At 43.8% G+C, this 13574-nt stretch overlaps 1 protein-coding gene and 1 non-coding gene across 3 annotated transcripts in view; one reads left to right on the forward strand and one right to left on the reverse strand.

Annotated features, from left to right (window-relative positions):
• LOC124718642 (collagen alpha-1(I) chain-like) overlaps positions 1-13574 on the reverse strand; it is a 268769-nt gene that overhangs the window by 111004 nt on the left and 144191 nt on the right. For both annotated transcript variants that reach the window (XM_047244268.1, XM_047244267.1), the window contains 2 exons: positions 12663-12776; positions 6877-7027 (listed from right to left, as the gene is read on the reverse strand). In XM_047244268.1, the coding sequence (XP_047100224.1) occupies positions 6877-7027; positions 12663-12776 (265 nt within the window). The remainder of the gene's footprint in view (positions 1-6876; positions 7028-12662; positions 12777-13574) is intronic.
• On the forward strand, positions 8985-9058 carry Trnat-ugu. Its single transcript has one exon. It is a non-coding gene; the product is annotated as a tRNA-Thr (tRNA).

The following is a 13574-nucleotide window of genomic DNA, read 5'->3' on the forward strand; positions in this document are numbered from 1 at the left end:
AGATTAAATCTGTGTGCCGGACCGAGACTCGAACTTGGGACCTTTGCCTTTCGCGGGCAAGTGCTCTACCGACTGAGCTACCCGAGCACGACTCACGCCCCGTCCTCACAGCTTTAATTCTGCCAGTACCTCGTCTCCTACCTTCCAAACTTTACAGAAGCTCTCCTGTGAACCTTGCAGAACTAGCACTTCTGAAAGAAAGGATATTGCGGAGACATAGCTTAGCCACAGCCTGGGAACATCCCCCAGGAATACGACTTCGTCAAATCCTGCCCTGAAATGAGATCTATCCTTCATCAAATCCCCCCCACTCTACCAAGAGTGTCTTTCCGCCATCCACCTAACCTTCGTAACCTCTTAGTTCATCCCTATGAAATCCCCAAACCACCTTCCCTACCCTCTGGCTCCTACCCTTGTAACCGCCCCCGGTGTAAAACCTGTCCCATGCACCCTCCCACCACCACCTACTCCAGTCCTGTAACCCGGAAGGTGTACACGATAAAAGTCAGAGCCACGTGTGAAAGCACCCACGTGATTTACCAACTGACCTGCCTACACTGTGAAGCTTTCTATGAGGGAATGACCAGCAACAAATTGTCCATTCGCATGAATGGACACAGGCAGACAGTGTTTGTTGGTAATGAGGATCACCCTGTGGCTAAACATGCCTTGGTGCACAGCCAGCACATCTTGGCACAGTGTTAAACCGTCCGGGTTATCTGGATACTTCCCACTGACACCAACCTGTCAGAACTCCGGAAATGGGAACTTACCCTTCAAAATATCCTCTCTTCCCGTTACCCACAAGGCCTCAACCTCCGCTAATTTCAAGTTGCCGCCGCTCTTACCACACCTGTCATTCAATAACATCTTTGCCTCTGTACTTCAGCCTCGACTGACATCTCTGCCCAAACTCTTTGCCTTTACATATGTCTGCTTGTGTCTGTTTATGAGCGAATGGATATGTGTGTGTGTGTGCGAGTGTATACCTGTCCCTTTTTCCCCCTAAGGTAAGTCTTTCCACTCCCGGGATTGGAATGACTCCTTACCCTCTTTGTTTTTTTTTATATATATATATATATATATATATATATATATATATATATATATATATATATATATATATATATATATATATATAAAAAAACAAAGATGAGGTGACTTACCGAACAAAAGCGCTGGCAGGTCGATAGACACACAAACAAACACAAACATACACACAAAATTCAAGCTTTCGCAACAAACTGTTGCCTCATCAGGAAAGAGGGAAGGAGAGGGGAAGACGAAAGGAAGTGGGTTTTAAGGGAGAGGGTAAGGAGTCATTCCAATCCCGGGAGCGGAAAGACTTACCTTAGGGGGAAAAAAGGACAGGTATACACTCGCACACACGCACATATCCATCCACACATACAGACACAAGCAGACATATTTAAAGACCACTTAAATATGTCTGCTTGTGTCTGTATGTGTGGATGGATATGTGCGTGTGTGCGAGTGTATACCTGTCCTTTTTTCCCCCTAAGGTAAGTCTTTCCGCTCCCGGGATTGGAATGACTCCTTACCCTCTCCCTTAAAACCCACTTCCTTTCGTCTTCCCCTCTCCTTCCCTCTTTCCTGATGAGGCAACAGTTTGTTGCGAAAGCTTGAATTTTGTGTGTATGTTTGTGTTTGTTTGTGTGTCTATCGACCTGCCAGCGCTTTTGTTCGGTAAGTCACCTCATCTTTGTTTTTATATATAATTTTTCCCACGTGGAATGTTTCCAAAGATGATGTGACTTACCAAACGAAAGTGCTGGCAGGTCGATAGACACACAAACAAACACAAACATACACAAAAAATTCAAGCTTTCGCAACAAACTGTTGCCTCATCAGAAAAGAGGGAAGGAGAGGGAAAGATGAAAGGATGTGGGTTTTAAGGGAGAGGGTAAGGAGTCATTCCAATCCCGGGAGTGGAAAGACTTACCTTAGGGGGAAAAAAGGACAGGTATACACTCGCACACAGACACATATCCATCCGTACATACACAGACACAAGCAGACATTTGTAAAGGCAAAGTGTTCGGGCAGAGATGTCAGTCGAGGTGGAAGTACAGAGGCAAAGATGTTGAAAGACAGGTGAGGTATGAGCGGCGGCAACTTGAAAGTAGCGAAGGTTGAGGCCTGGCGGATAACGAGAGGAGAAGATATACTGAAGGGCAAGTTCCCATCTCTGGAGTTCTGACAGGTTGGTGTCAGTGGGAAGTGTCCAGATAACCCGTACGGTGTAACACTGTGCCAAGATGTGCTGGCTGTGCACCAAGGCATGTTTAGCCACAGAGTGATCCTCATTACCAACAAACACTGTCTGCCTGTGTCCATTCATGCAAATGGACAGTTTGTTGCTGGTCATTCCGACATAGAAAGCTTCACAGTGTAGGCAGGTCGGTTGGTAAATCACGTGGGTGCTTTCACACGTGGCTCTGCCTTTGATCGTGTACACCTTCTGGGTTACAGGACTGGAGTAGGTGGTGGTGGGAGGGTGCATGGGACAGGTTTTACACCGGGGGCGGTTACAAGGGTAGGAGCCAGAGGGTAGGGAAGGTGGTTTGGGGATTTCATAGGGATGAACTAAGTGGTTGCGAAGGTTAGGTGGATGGCGGAAAGACACTCTCGGTGGAGTGGGGAGGATTTCATGAAGGATGGATCTCATTTCAGGGCAGCATTTGAGGAAGTCGTATCCCTGCTGGAGAGCGACATTCAGAGTCTGATTCAGTCCCGGAAAGTATCCTGTTACAAATGGGGCACTTTTGTGGTTCTTCTGCGGGAGGTTCTGGGTTTGAGAGGATGAGGAAGTGGCTCTGGTTATTTGCTTCTGTACCAGGTCAGGAGGGTAGTTGCGGGATGCGAAAGCTGTTTTCAGGTTGTTGGTGTAATGGTTCAGGGATTCCGGACTCGGCATTACCCCCAAAGGGTAAGTTCCCATCTCTGGCTGCAACCCTTCTTTCCATCAGTCCCTATACCAGTTCCAAACTGAACAATCCATTGCCCTCACCCACCTAATCCTTCACCTACACATCAACTCAGCCAATGAACACACCTGTCAACTCCTATCCTTAATAAAAGTCCTCAATCTTTCCTCTCCCACATCCACACCGGCTGTTCAGAGCATCCTCCTACAGGCCAACTGCAAATTAGAACAGCATGCCACCCTCCACCTCAAAAAACTATCCAATCTCCTGGTTTCCCACCTGCGGAAAGGCAACTCACTCACCCTTCACAACCTTTCCAGCAAACCTCAACCTCCTCTCATTGCACACAAACCCAGTCTCTCTCATCTACTCAATCTCCCACTTCCAGCTCTACTCCCTCCAAAACCTCAAAATTCCAATCAACACAATCTGGGACCACAACACCCCAATTCAGTAGCTAACCTTTCCTCCAAACCTCTCTCCCAATCCGAAACCTCTGTCCTATCCAAAGGCCTCACCTTCAACCCCACTCCCAGATTCAACCGAACAGCCCTCGTCAAAGATTTACTGTCCTACACTCGTACTCTCTGCTGGAAATATCACTTTGCCACGAAGAAAAATGATCCTAATCCTACTCCTAATGATCCAACTCCCCAAGACACTATCCAAATTGAACCCTGCCTGGAACAGTTCTGTCCTCCGTCACAGCGGGACCCACCTCCTCTTCCTCAAAATCACCCTCTCCAAACCTTCCAGGAATTTCTGACTTCCAGCCGTGCTTCTCAATCCTTCTTAAAAAACCTTAATCCTACTCCCAACATCACCATTGCTGAAGCCCAAGCTATTTGTGATCTGAAGGCGGACCGATCCATCGTCATTCTTCCGGAGGACAAGGGTTCCACGACCATGGTACTTGATCGTTGGGAGTATGTGGCTGAGGGACTGTGTCAGCTTTCAGACAACACCACATACAAAGTTTGCCAAGGTAATCCTATTCCTGATGTCCAGGCAGAGCTTCAAGGAATCCTCAGAACCTTAGGCCCCCTACAAAACCTTTCACCTGACTCCATCAACCTCCTGACCCCACCGACACCCCGCACCCCTACCTTCTACCTTCTTCCTAAAATTCACAAACCCAATCATCCCGGCCACCCCACTGTAGCTGGTTACCAAGCCCCCACAGAACGTTTCTCTGCCTACGTAGATCAACACCTTCAACCCATTACATGCAGTCTCCCATCCTTCATCAAAGACACCAACCACTTTCTCGAACACCTGGAATCCATCCTTGTAACCATTGATGCCACTTCCTTATACACAAATATTCCGCACATCCAGGGCCTCGCTGCGATGGAGCAGTTCCTTTCACGCCGATCACCTGCCACCCTACCTAAAACCTCTTTCCTCATTACCTTAGCCAGCTTCATCCTGACCCACAACTTCTTCACTTTTGAAGGCAAGACATACCAACAATTAAAGGGAACAACCATGGGTACCAGGATGGCCCCCTCGTATGCCAACCTATTCATGGGTCACTTAGAGGAAGCCTTCTTGGTTACCCAGGCCTGCCAACCCAAAGTTTGGTACAGATTTATTGATGACATCTTCATGATCTGGACTCACAATGAAGAAGAACTCCAGAATTTCCTCTCCAACCTCAACTCCTTTGGTTCCATCAGATTCACCTGGTCCTACTCCAAATCCAATGCCACTTTCCTTGACGTTGACCTGCATCTGGCCAATGGCCAGCTTCACACGTCCGTCCACATCAAACCCACCAACAAGCAACAGTACCTCCATTATGACAGCTGCCACCCATTCCACATCAAACGGTCCCTTCCCTACAGCCTAGGTCCTCGTGGCAAACAAATCTGCTCCAGTCCGGAATCCCTGAGCCATTATACCAACAACCTGATAACAGCTTTCGCATCCCGCAACTACCCTCCCGACCTGGTACAGAAGCAAATAACCAGAGCCACTTCCTCATCCCCTCAAACCCAGAACCTCCCACAGAAGAACCACAAAAGTGCCCCACTTGTAACAGGATACTTTCCGGGACTGGATCAGACTCTGAATGTGGCTCTCCAGCAGGGATACAACTTCCTCAAATCCTCCCCTGAAATGAGATCCATCCTTCAAGAAATCCTCCCCACTCCACCAAGAGTGTCTTTCCGCCGTCCCCCTAACCTTCGTAACCTCTTAGTTCATCCCTATGAAATCCCCAAACCACCTTCCCTACCCTCTGGCTCCTACCCTTGTAACCGCCCCCGGTGTAAAACCTGTCCCATGCACCCTCCCACCACCACCTACTCCAGTCCTGTAGCCCGGAAGGTGTACACGATCAAAGGCAGAGCCACATGTGAAAGCACCCACGTGATTTACCAACTGACCTGCCTACACTGTGAAGCTTTCTATGTGGGAATGACCAACAACAAACTGTCCATTCGCATGAATGGACACAGGCAGACAGTGTTTGTTGATAATGAGGATCACTCTGTGGCTAAACATGCCTTGGTGCATGGCCAGCACATCTTGGTACAGTGTTACACCGTCTGGGTTATCTGGATACTTCCCACTGACACCAACCTATCAGAACTCCGGAGATGGGAACTTGCCATTCAATATATTCTCTCTTCCTGTTACCCACCAGGCCTCAACCTCCGCTAGTTTCAAGTTGCCGCCGCTCTTACCTCACCTGTCATTCAATAACATCTTTGTCTCTGTACTTTGGCCTCGACTGACATCTCTGCCCAAACTCTTTGCCTTTACATATGTCTGCTTGTGTCTGTTTATGTGCGAATGGATATGTGTGTGTGTGCGTGTGTGTGTGCGAGTGTATACCTGTCCCTTTTTCCCCCTAAGGTAAGTCTTTCCACTCCCAGGATTGGAATGACTCCTTACCCTCTCCCTTAAAACCCACATCCTTTCGTCTTTCCCTCTCCTTCCCTCTTTCCTGATGAAGCAACCGTGGGTTGCGAAAGTTTGATATTTGTGTGTGTGTTTTTTTATTTTTTATTGTGTCTATCTACCAGCGCAAAATATAGAGGGAAACATTCCACGTGGAAAAATATATATAAAAAACAAAGATGCTGTAACTTACCAAACAAGAAAGTGCTGGTTGATAGACACTAAAAAAACACACACAAACACACACACAAATTTCAAGTTTTCACAACCCAAGGTTGCTTTATCAGGAAAGAGGGAAGGAGAGGGAGAGACGAAAGGATGTGGATTTTAAGGGAGGGAGTAAGGAGGCATTCCAATCCCTGGAGCAGAAAGACTTACCTTAGGGGAAAAAAGGACAGGTATACACTCGCGCACACACACACACACACACACACACACACACACACACACACACACACACACACACACACATCCATCCGCACATATACAGACACAGGCAGACATATGCAAATGCCAAATGGCATTTACACTCACACACACAAACACACACACACATATCAATCCGCACATATACAGACACAGGCAGACATATGTAAATGCCACCTATGTGTCTGTATATGTGCGGATGGATATGTGTGTGTGTGCCTGTGTGTGTATGTGTGTGGATGGATATTGTTGTGTGCGTGTGCGAGTGTATACCTGTCCTTTATTCCCCCTAAGGTAAGTCTTTCCGCTCCCGGGATTGGAATGACTCCTTACCCTCTCCCTTTAAACCCACATCCTTTCGTCTTTCCCTCTCCTTCCCTCTTTCCTGACGAAGCAACCATTGGTTGCGAAAGCTTGAATTTTGTGAGTATATAAACACAAACGCACACACACAAACAGAAACACACAATGAAATTATCTGGGGGAAAAATTTTAATGAACCCACTTTGGCTTCACAAGGCAAATAATTGGCTTCACAAGGCAAATAAATGCATAAACGGAGTGCCAACATGACATTTTGGGTCAGAAACTAACCTGGAGGGCCCCTCGGTCCGACCGGTCCGACTTGTGCGTGAAGGTACTGGTAGGCATCTGGAGACAAGCCGAATCCTAGGCCGCCACTCCCAGTGGGGCCCTTGTCGCCAGAGGCTTGCGAGAGGGCCAACTGGGTGTAGAACGGCGAGATCTGAAAAGTAAAGCTACTTGAAGGTGGGTTCTTTTAAATCAAGGATGAATATGAAAATGCAAGTGTTGATTTTTCATCTTGAATAATAGCCGCTTTGCTGCTATTGTAAATAATTTATTTAATTAGCAGTTTCATAGCCTAGAAGCCACATTATCAGGTTATTCTTCTTCTTTTTTTTCTTCATCATCGCCTTGTCCCACGTTACGTAGGGTCGGCGTTGCTCTTCTGGATCCTTCTCCTCCATAGTACTCATCTATCCATTACCTCTTCCTTCTTCAATCCTTTCTCCCTTAGGTCCCCGGATATCTTATCCTTCCACCTCATCTTCGGTCTTCCTCTCCTTATGTCTCCTTCAATCTTTATATCTTCAACTCTGTTTCCGAAATGCTCTTCCCCTTTTCTCTGTAAGTGTCTGTACTACCTTAGCCTGCTCTCTTGTATCTTTTTCCCCATGGGTCCCACTTTCACAGTTTCACTAACAAATTCATTTCTAATCCTGTCCTTCCTTGAATAGTTCAAATGGCTCTGAACACTATGGGACTTAACATCTATGGTCATCAGTCCCCTAGAACTTAGAACTACTTAAACCTAACTAACCTAAGAACATCAAACACATCCATGCCCGAGGCAGGATTCGAACCTGCGACCGTAGCGGTCACGCGGTTCCAGACTGAAGCGCCTAGAACCGCACGGCCACACCGTGTCCTTCCTTGTTACCCTACACATCCACCTTAGCATCCTCATTTCCACCACTTCCATCTTCCTTTCCTGGGCTACTGTGATTGGCCATGTCTCTGCCCCATATATCATAGCAGGCCTTACCACTGACTTTCCCTTTCAACCCAATGCTCACCTTCTTGTCACACAACACTCCACTCATTTTCCTCCAGTTGTTCCAACCGCAATTTATTGTGTTGTATCTCACTTTCCAGTCCTCCGTCCCTCTGTATGTACGACCCCAGGTATTTAAATTTGCAGACCGATTTCAGCTCATCATCCTGGATCCTTCAAGACCTCATCTGCACATCCTTCAGTGCTAAATTTTCTGACTCTGTCCAGCTAATTTTCATCCCTCTATCCTCTAGTGCCTTCCTCCAATCCTCCAGCTTTTCCTCGAGTCTGTCGATGCTCTGCTCACAAAGAACCACATCTGCAAACATCATATTGCACAGCGCTTCCTTCTTCACATCTTTCACCAGCACATCCGTAATCAGGTCAAAGAGGTAGGGACTAAGTGCAGACCCTTGATGTAACCCTACTTCTGCTGGAAACTCCTTTGTCATGCCCACACTACTTCTCACCTGTGTCATTGCTCTTCTGTACATTTCCTTCACTAACCTCACATACTTCTCTGGCGTGCTCTGCTCTCTCATGCTTCTCCATATTTCATCCCTTGGGACTCCAAATCAATGAAAGCCATATGTAGATCGGCTTGTAGCTCCCCGTGTCTCTCCACTATCCACCACATTATCAGGTTAAATATGGTGAATCGTGACATTAAAGTTGCAACATGGTCAGGACCAAACATTTCTTGTCTATGAATACATGACATAATTAGTGGAATGCCAGGTAAGCAGAAAGTATGGATCCACATTTTCTCAAGCATGCCACGAATCCAAACAGAAGACAGTAAACTGAATATAACCAATTAACTATTGAATAAAGGGGCACAATTCATTCAGAGGGCCATGAATATAGCTGACCACAATGCATGGAGATGCAAGAAATTCTGCTTACCTGGCAATCTGCTAACTGCGCCATTTATTAATGGAGAAGGGAAGTTCAGTCTCATCCATGTTGCAACTCTAATATTGTGATTTACAATATTTAACCTGATGATGAATGGGCAAATGTCTATAAGGTACATTACATATGTAGAATTGTGCACAGTTGGGAATGTGAGTCTCGCAGGAAGCGTGCAAGGGATAAGTCCCTGCAGTCGCGCTATTCATCTGTGTCCTCGGTGGCTCAGATGGATAGAGTGTCTGCCATGTAAGCAGGAGATCCCGGGTTCGAGTCCCGGTCGGGGTACACATTTTCAGCTGTCCACATTGAGGTATATCAACAACACCTGTCGGCAGCAGAGGGTTTCAGTTCGTCATCATTTATTCCAGGGAAAAGCTGCACAGTCATCAACAGTATTCTGTTCTTTTGAGAACAGTTACTGTCTTCATATATTTCTTTTGATTGCACATCCACTGGATTGTGACACATTTGAGCTTCTACGATAGTGTGAGGAGGAATGTCTCACCCTCCTTCGATTTGGTAGCTCAGAGGGAGTTGCAGCTTGCAAATTTAAAGCACACACTACTAAAAGTTTCCCGAGGATGGAAATGTTAATGCTTTCGAGACCTGTCACTGTTCACTGCCACAGTTCAGGAAATGATGTGTTTTACTCAGCTCTGCATGAATCACTGATGTAAGGAGTTCAAAACAGAATGAAAGCACATCTCAAAATCGTGCTCTACTTGCAACACATCTGCAATTGCACCGCTGGGCAGAATGTTGATGTTGTTCCTGAGCTTTTTGGACATGGTCAGCAGATATGCACTTAACTGCACTCAAACATCTCTCACAAACTTCAAATTGATTACAAAATTGAGAATGAGTGGAGTTCTAGAAATTGCCATCTCATCAGGTTTTGAAGCTGCCAGTGAAGATCAGAAAACTATAGTTGCAAATTCTTGCACGAGTTTATTACCCGTGTGAATCTGTAGTAGCTTCAGACATGGAGACTCATCCTAAGATTTGTACTTCTGTTACCCGTAAGTCTTTTTAAGCATTTGCTGTGACTAGGTGATATGTTTCACTATTCTCCTGACTGTGTATGTTATGGGTGTGTGTGATCCCTTTATCAGGATATTTGTGTCACCAGCAAACATCACAGTCTTTCATGAGTTCATCAATCTCTCTGGTTAGTCTGTTACATAAGTCAAGAATCTAGTGGACCCTGTATTTTGTGTAGGTGGTTTCTGATAGCTATGGAACTGGGAAAGTTCCCTGTTCTTATTCTTTATTAAGCAAATAATTTCAGTTAAGTTATATGAGAATAATTAGCTCAGATTAATAAATAAACTACTTTTTGCCCATCTGGATAGGTGAGCACATTAATGTGCATTACTTCCAGTATCTGGGAAGGTGTGCTGGTACCGGATCTAATCTGTCTGCTGGATTAACGATGTCAGTCAGTGTGCCTGCCAGCCTTTATGTGTTTTGAGGTGCCCTCCCACATTCCACTAGGAAAATACTGGGCTAATTTTCATATCCCGTCTCGTATTCATGACATGCAAGCATTTAGAAAATATCTCCTGCTTGGATACGGTCTTTACTCTGGATGCAGGCAGGTGGGGTACATGAATGCCATATTGGATTGGAGGTGTGGTGTCAGAAAGAGTACCCGGTCACCCACTCTCACTGACATTGCTTCAACCCAATAACAGTGATGACCTCTTGGTCAAGTGAGATAAATCAAGGAGGATGATGATGATGGTGAAGAAGAATACATAAACTTCTTTTACAAAATTCGAACAAGTATATGGTACATAAAAACACAGAACATAGTAGAATTATGAATATGCTATGTGATTTTCAGATCTACTACTATAGTGTTACTTATTCTGCATGCTCATGAAGTAAGCACCGTTAATAGCAGATTTGCAGACCACACAATATGTGAGTAATTCCATCAGGTATTATATTTATATCATGGATTGGATGATATTTTGTAAAAGAAATTTATGTATGAGGCTCAGCTAAGAACTCGTTTTGTCACCTGAAGGTGGTCCTAAACTAACTCACATTGGTTCTTTAATGAACAAGTAAAGGTATGTAGACATACAATGAAGTTTCTGATAGGCTGAAGAGTTACTGTTTCACAGTTAATATAGTGAAATTTATGATCTATCTAACACAAGGAGGGGAAGGGAGCGGGGAAGGGGGGGGGGGGAGGGGGGAATGTTAAAAAAAATCACTGGTTTGAATCTTGCTATATGCAATTTCGTTTGTACTTTTATTTCATTTCCATAGTTATAATGAGCACAAACATTATTTAATATATACTGACTGATAATTTTTAATTAAAAGTAATATGTTTTTATTTTTAATTACTAATCACATGACCCTGCCAGTATTCACACTTTTTCTAAAATTTGGCGTAACAATGAGAAATTTCAAACAGAAAATATTTTTTTTTTTATTTGTACAGACAGAATAGTATTAATGATGTACGAGTACATAATGTTTTTATTTTAACAAGAAGGCATTTTGTAAGTATGTATTAAACTTTAATTTATTTTAAAAAGGCCTGTAATCTACACAAATAAAAATCAACTGTCACATGTATCAAATATCATCAATTATGAATGGGACGAATTTTTTTTATTTTTATTTTTTTTTTTATTTATTTATTTTTTTTTTTAAGCGTTTCTAATTGGCAGTTCTGCATGAAAAAAAAATGTTTTGAAAATCCACGGGAAAAATCAGAAATTAAAATCAATTATGAAAGATCATCACTAGAGAATGGCTTGATTGATTTGGTTGTTTTTTCCATTAGTAATTGTGGTTGGTAAACATATTTCTAGTATGAAAAAGGAAATAAAAATTGTATTAATTTTAACAGTTCTGCTGTCATGTATGTCCATAACAAAAAAAAATGAGTTTAACAGTTAATGCAATATACAAAAGGGGAAACACTGTTACCAAAAACCTTGAAAAGTTCTTGAAGGTTTTACTACAAATTGTTACATGACACTCTAATGAACATTCAGATGAACATAGGCTACATATTTTTGAGATATGTAATATATATGGGAGGAAGTGTTGGTACCACATATCACAAAAAATTCTTGACAGATTTACTTCAGATTTTTACATGATACTCTACTGAACATTCGGGCGGAAATGGACACAGAGAGGGTGGAGGTGGTTACGCATAGAGAGATGTGGGAAGGAGGAGATGTGTGGAGAGAGGGTGGGGACGAAAAAATGGACAGAGAGAGTGGGGACAAGGAATTTATAATGTATATGCAGTTCCTATGCATATTTAACATTTGCGAAGCATTGCAGGTTTGCTAGTTAATAACAAAAACATATTTTCATTAAGAATTATGATTCAATATTTCTTAATTAATCTCTTCATTCAATAATAGGTATGTAATTTAATTAAAACATTGCATCTAGCAAGTTCAAATTAGTGACTTTACAATAATAAAGTTTTACGCTAGGTGCTCAGATACCTACAACTGGGATATAAATCCACAAATGGTTGGCAATTAATAATTTATGGAAATTTTCTAATTTTCAAAGTTGATTTTTTTTCTTTTTTTAGTTTTTCTGAAAATAGCTGCTCCTGCTTAAGGAAACTGGTGTCTGGGCATTGACTTTCAGATTCTATAAGTACAAATAAAATTGGAGAGGGCCATCCCGAAACAAGCTCTTGATCTGTGATGAGCAAAAACTCGCCCACTGGCCAACTGCGTAACAGACTGGTGGGAAAACAGAGCAGGGATATAAATCATAAAAGTTTGTAACAGTGGATATATGAGCATTACGAGCTTCTGTCAACTTCCAAGGACTCAAATGACTATTCTACAACCTAGAGCAGCAGCAGCAGCAGCAGCAGATGGGATGTACTCACATCTGGAGCGGGTCCCGGCGGACCGGGCAGTCCTGGGATTCCCGGCTGTCCCGGTGGTCCGGGATACCCTGCCTCTCCGGGTCTTCCCGGCTCTCCCGGTCGTCCACTCTCTCCCTACAAATCAGAAAATTGTGCACAGTGTAGCATCCTGTCTGCCAAACAGCATTAGTAGTAATAAATGTGTAGCTTTAACATGTAAATAACAACCCTCTATTGAAATACTCTTTCAGCACAAAAAGGAAGTTAGTTTGTATTTATTTGTGTGTGAAAATAAATTATTTACTTCCCCTGATACAGGTTACCAACCTTTAGCCAGAGTAACTCTGTGGTAGGGTTCCTGGAAACTAAGAATGAGACAGTACTTAAATTCTATAATACACTACTGGCCAATAAAATTGCTACACCATGAAGATGACGTGCTACAGACGAGAAATTTAACCGACAGGAAGAACATGCTGTAATATGCAAATGATTAGCTTTTCAGAGCATTCACACAAGATTGGCGCTGGTGGCGACACCTACAACGTGCTGACATGAGGAAAGTTTCCAACCGATTCCTCGTACACAAACAGCAGTTGACCAGCGTTGCCTGGTGAAACCTTGTTGTGGTGCCTCGTGTAAGGAGGAGAAATGTGTACCATCACAATTCCTACTTTGATAAAGGTCATATTGCAGCCTATCGCGATTGCGGTTTATCGTATCACAACATTGCTGCTCACGTTGGTCGAGATCCAATGACTGTTAGCAGAATATGGAATTGGTGGGTTCACGAGGGTAATACGAAATGCCGTGCTGTATCCCAATGACCTCGTATCACTAGCAGTAGAGATGACAGGCATCTTATCTGCACGGCTGTAATCGATCGTGCAGCCACGTCTCGATCCCTAAGTCAACAGATGGGGATGTTTGCGA

This window comes from Schistocerca piceifrons, chromosome 10, assembly GCF_021461385.2.
Source record: "Schistocerca piceifrons isolate TAMUIC-IGC-003096 chromosome 10, iqSchPice1.1, whole genome shotgun sequence".
In the NCBI taxonomy this organism is placed as follows: Eukaryota; Metazoa; Arthropoda; class Insecta; order Orthoptera; family Acrididae; genus Schistocerca; species Schistocerca piceifrons.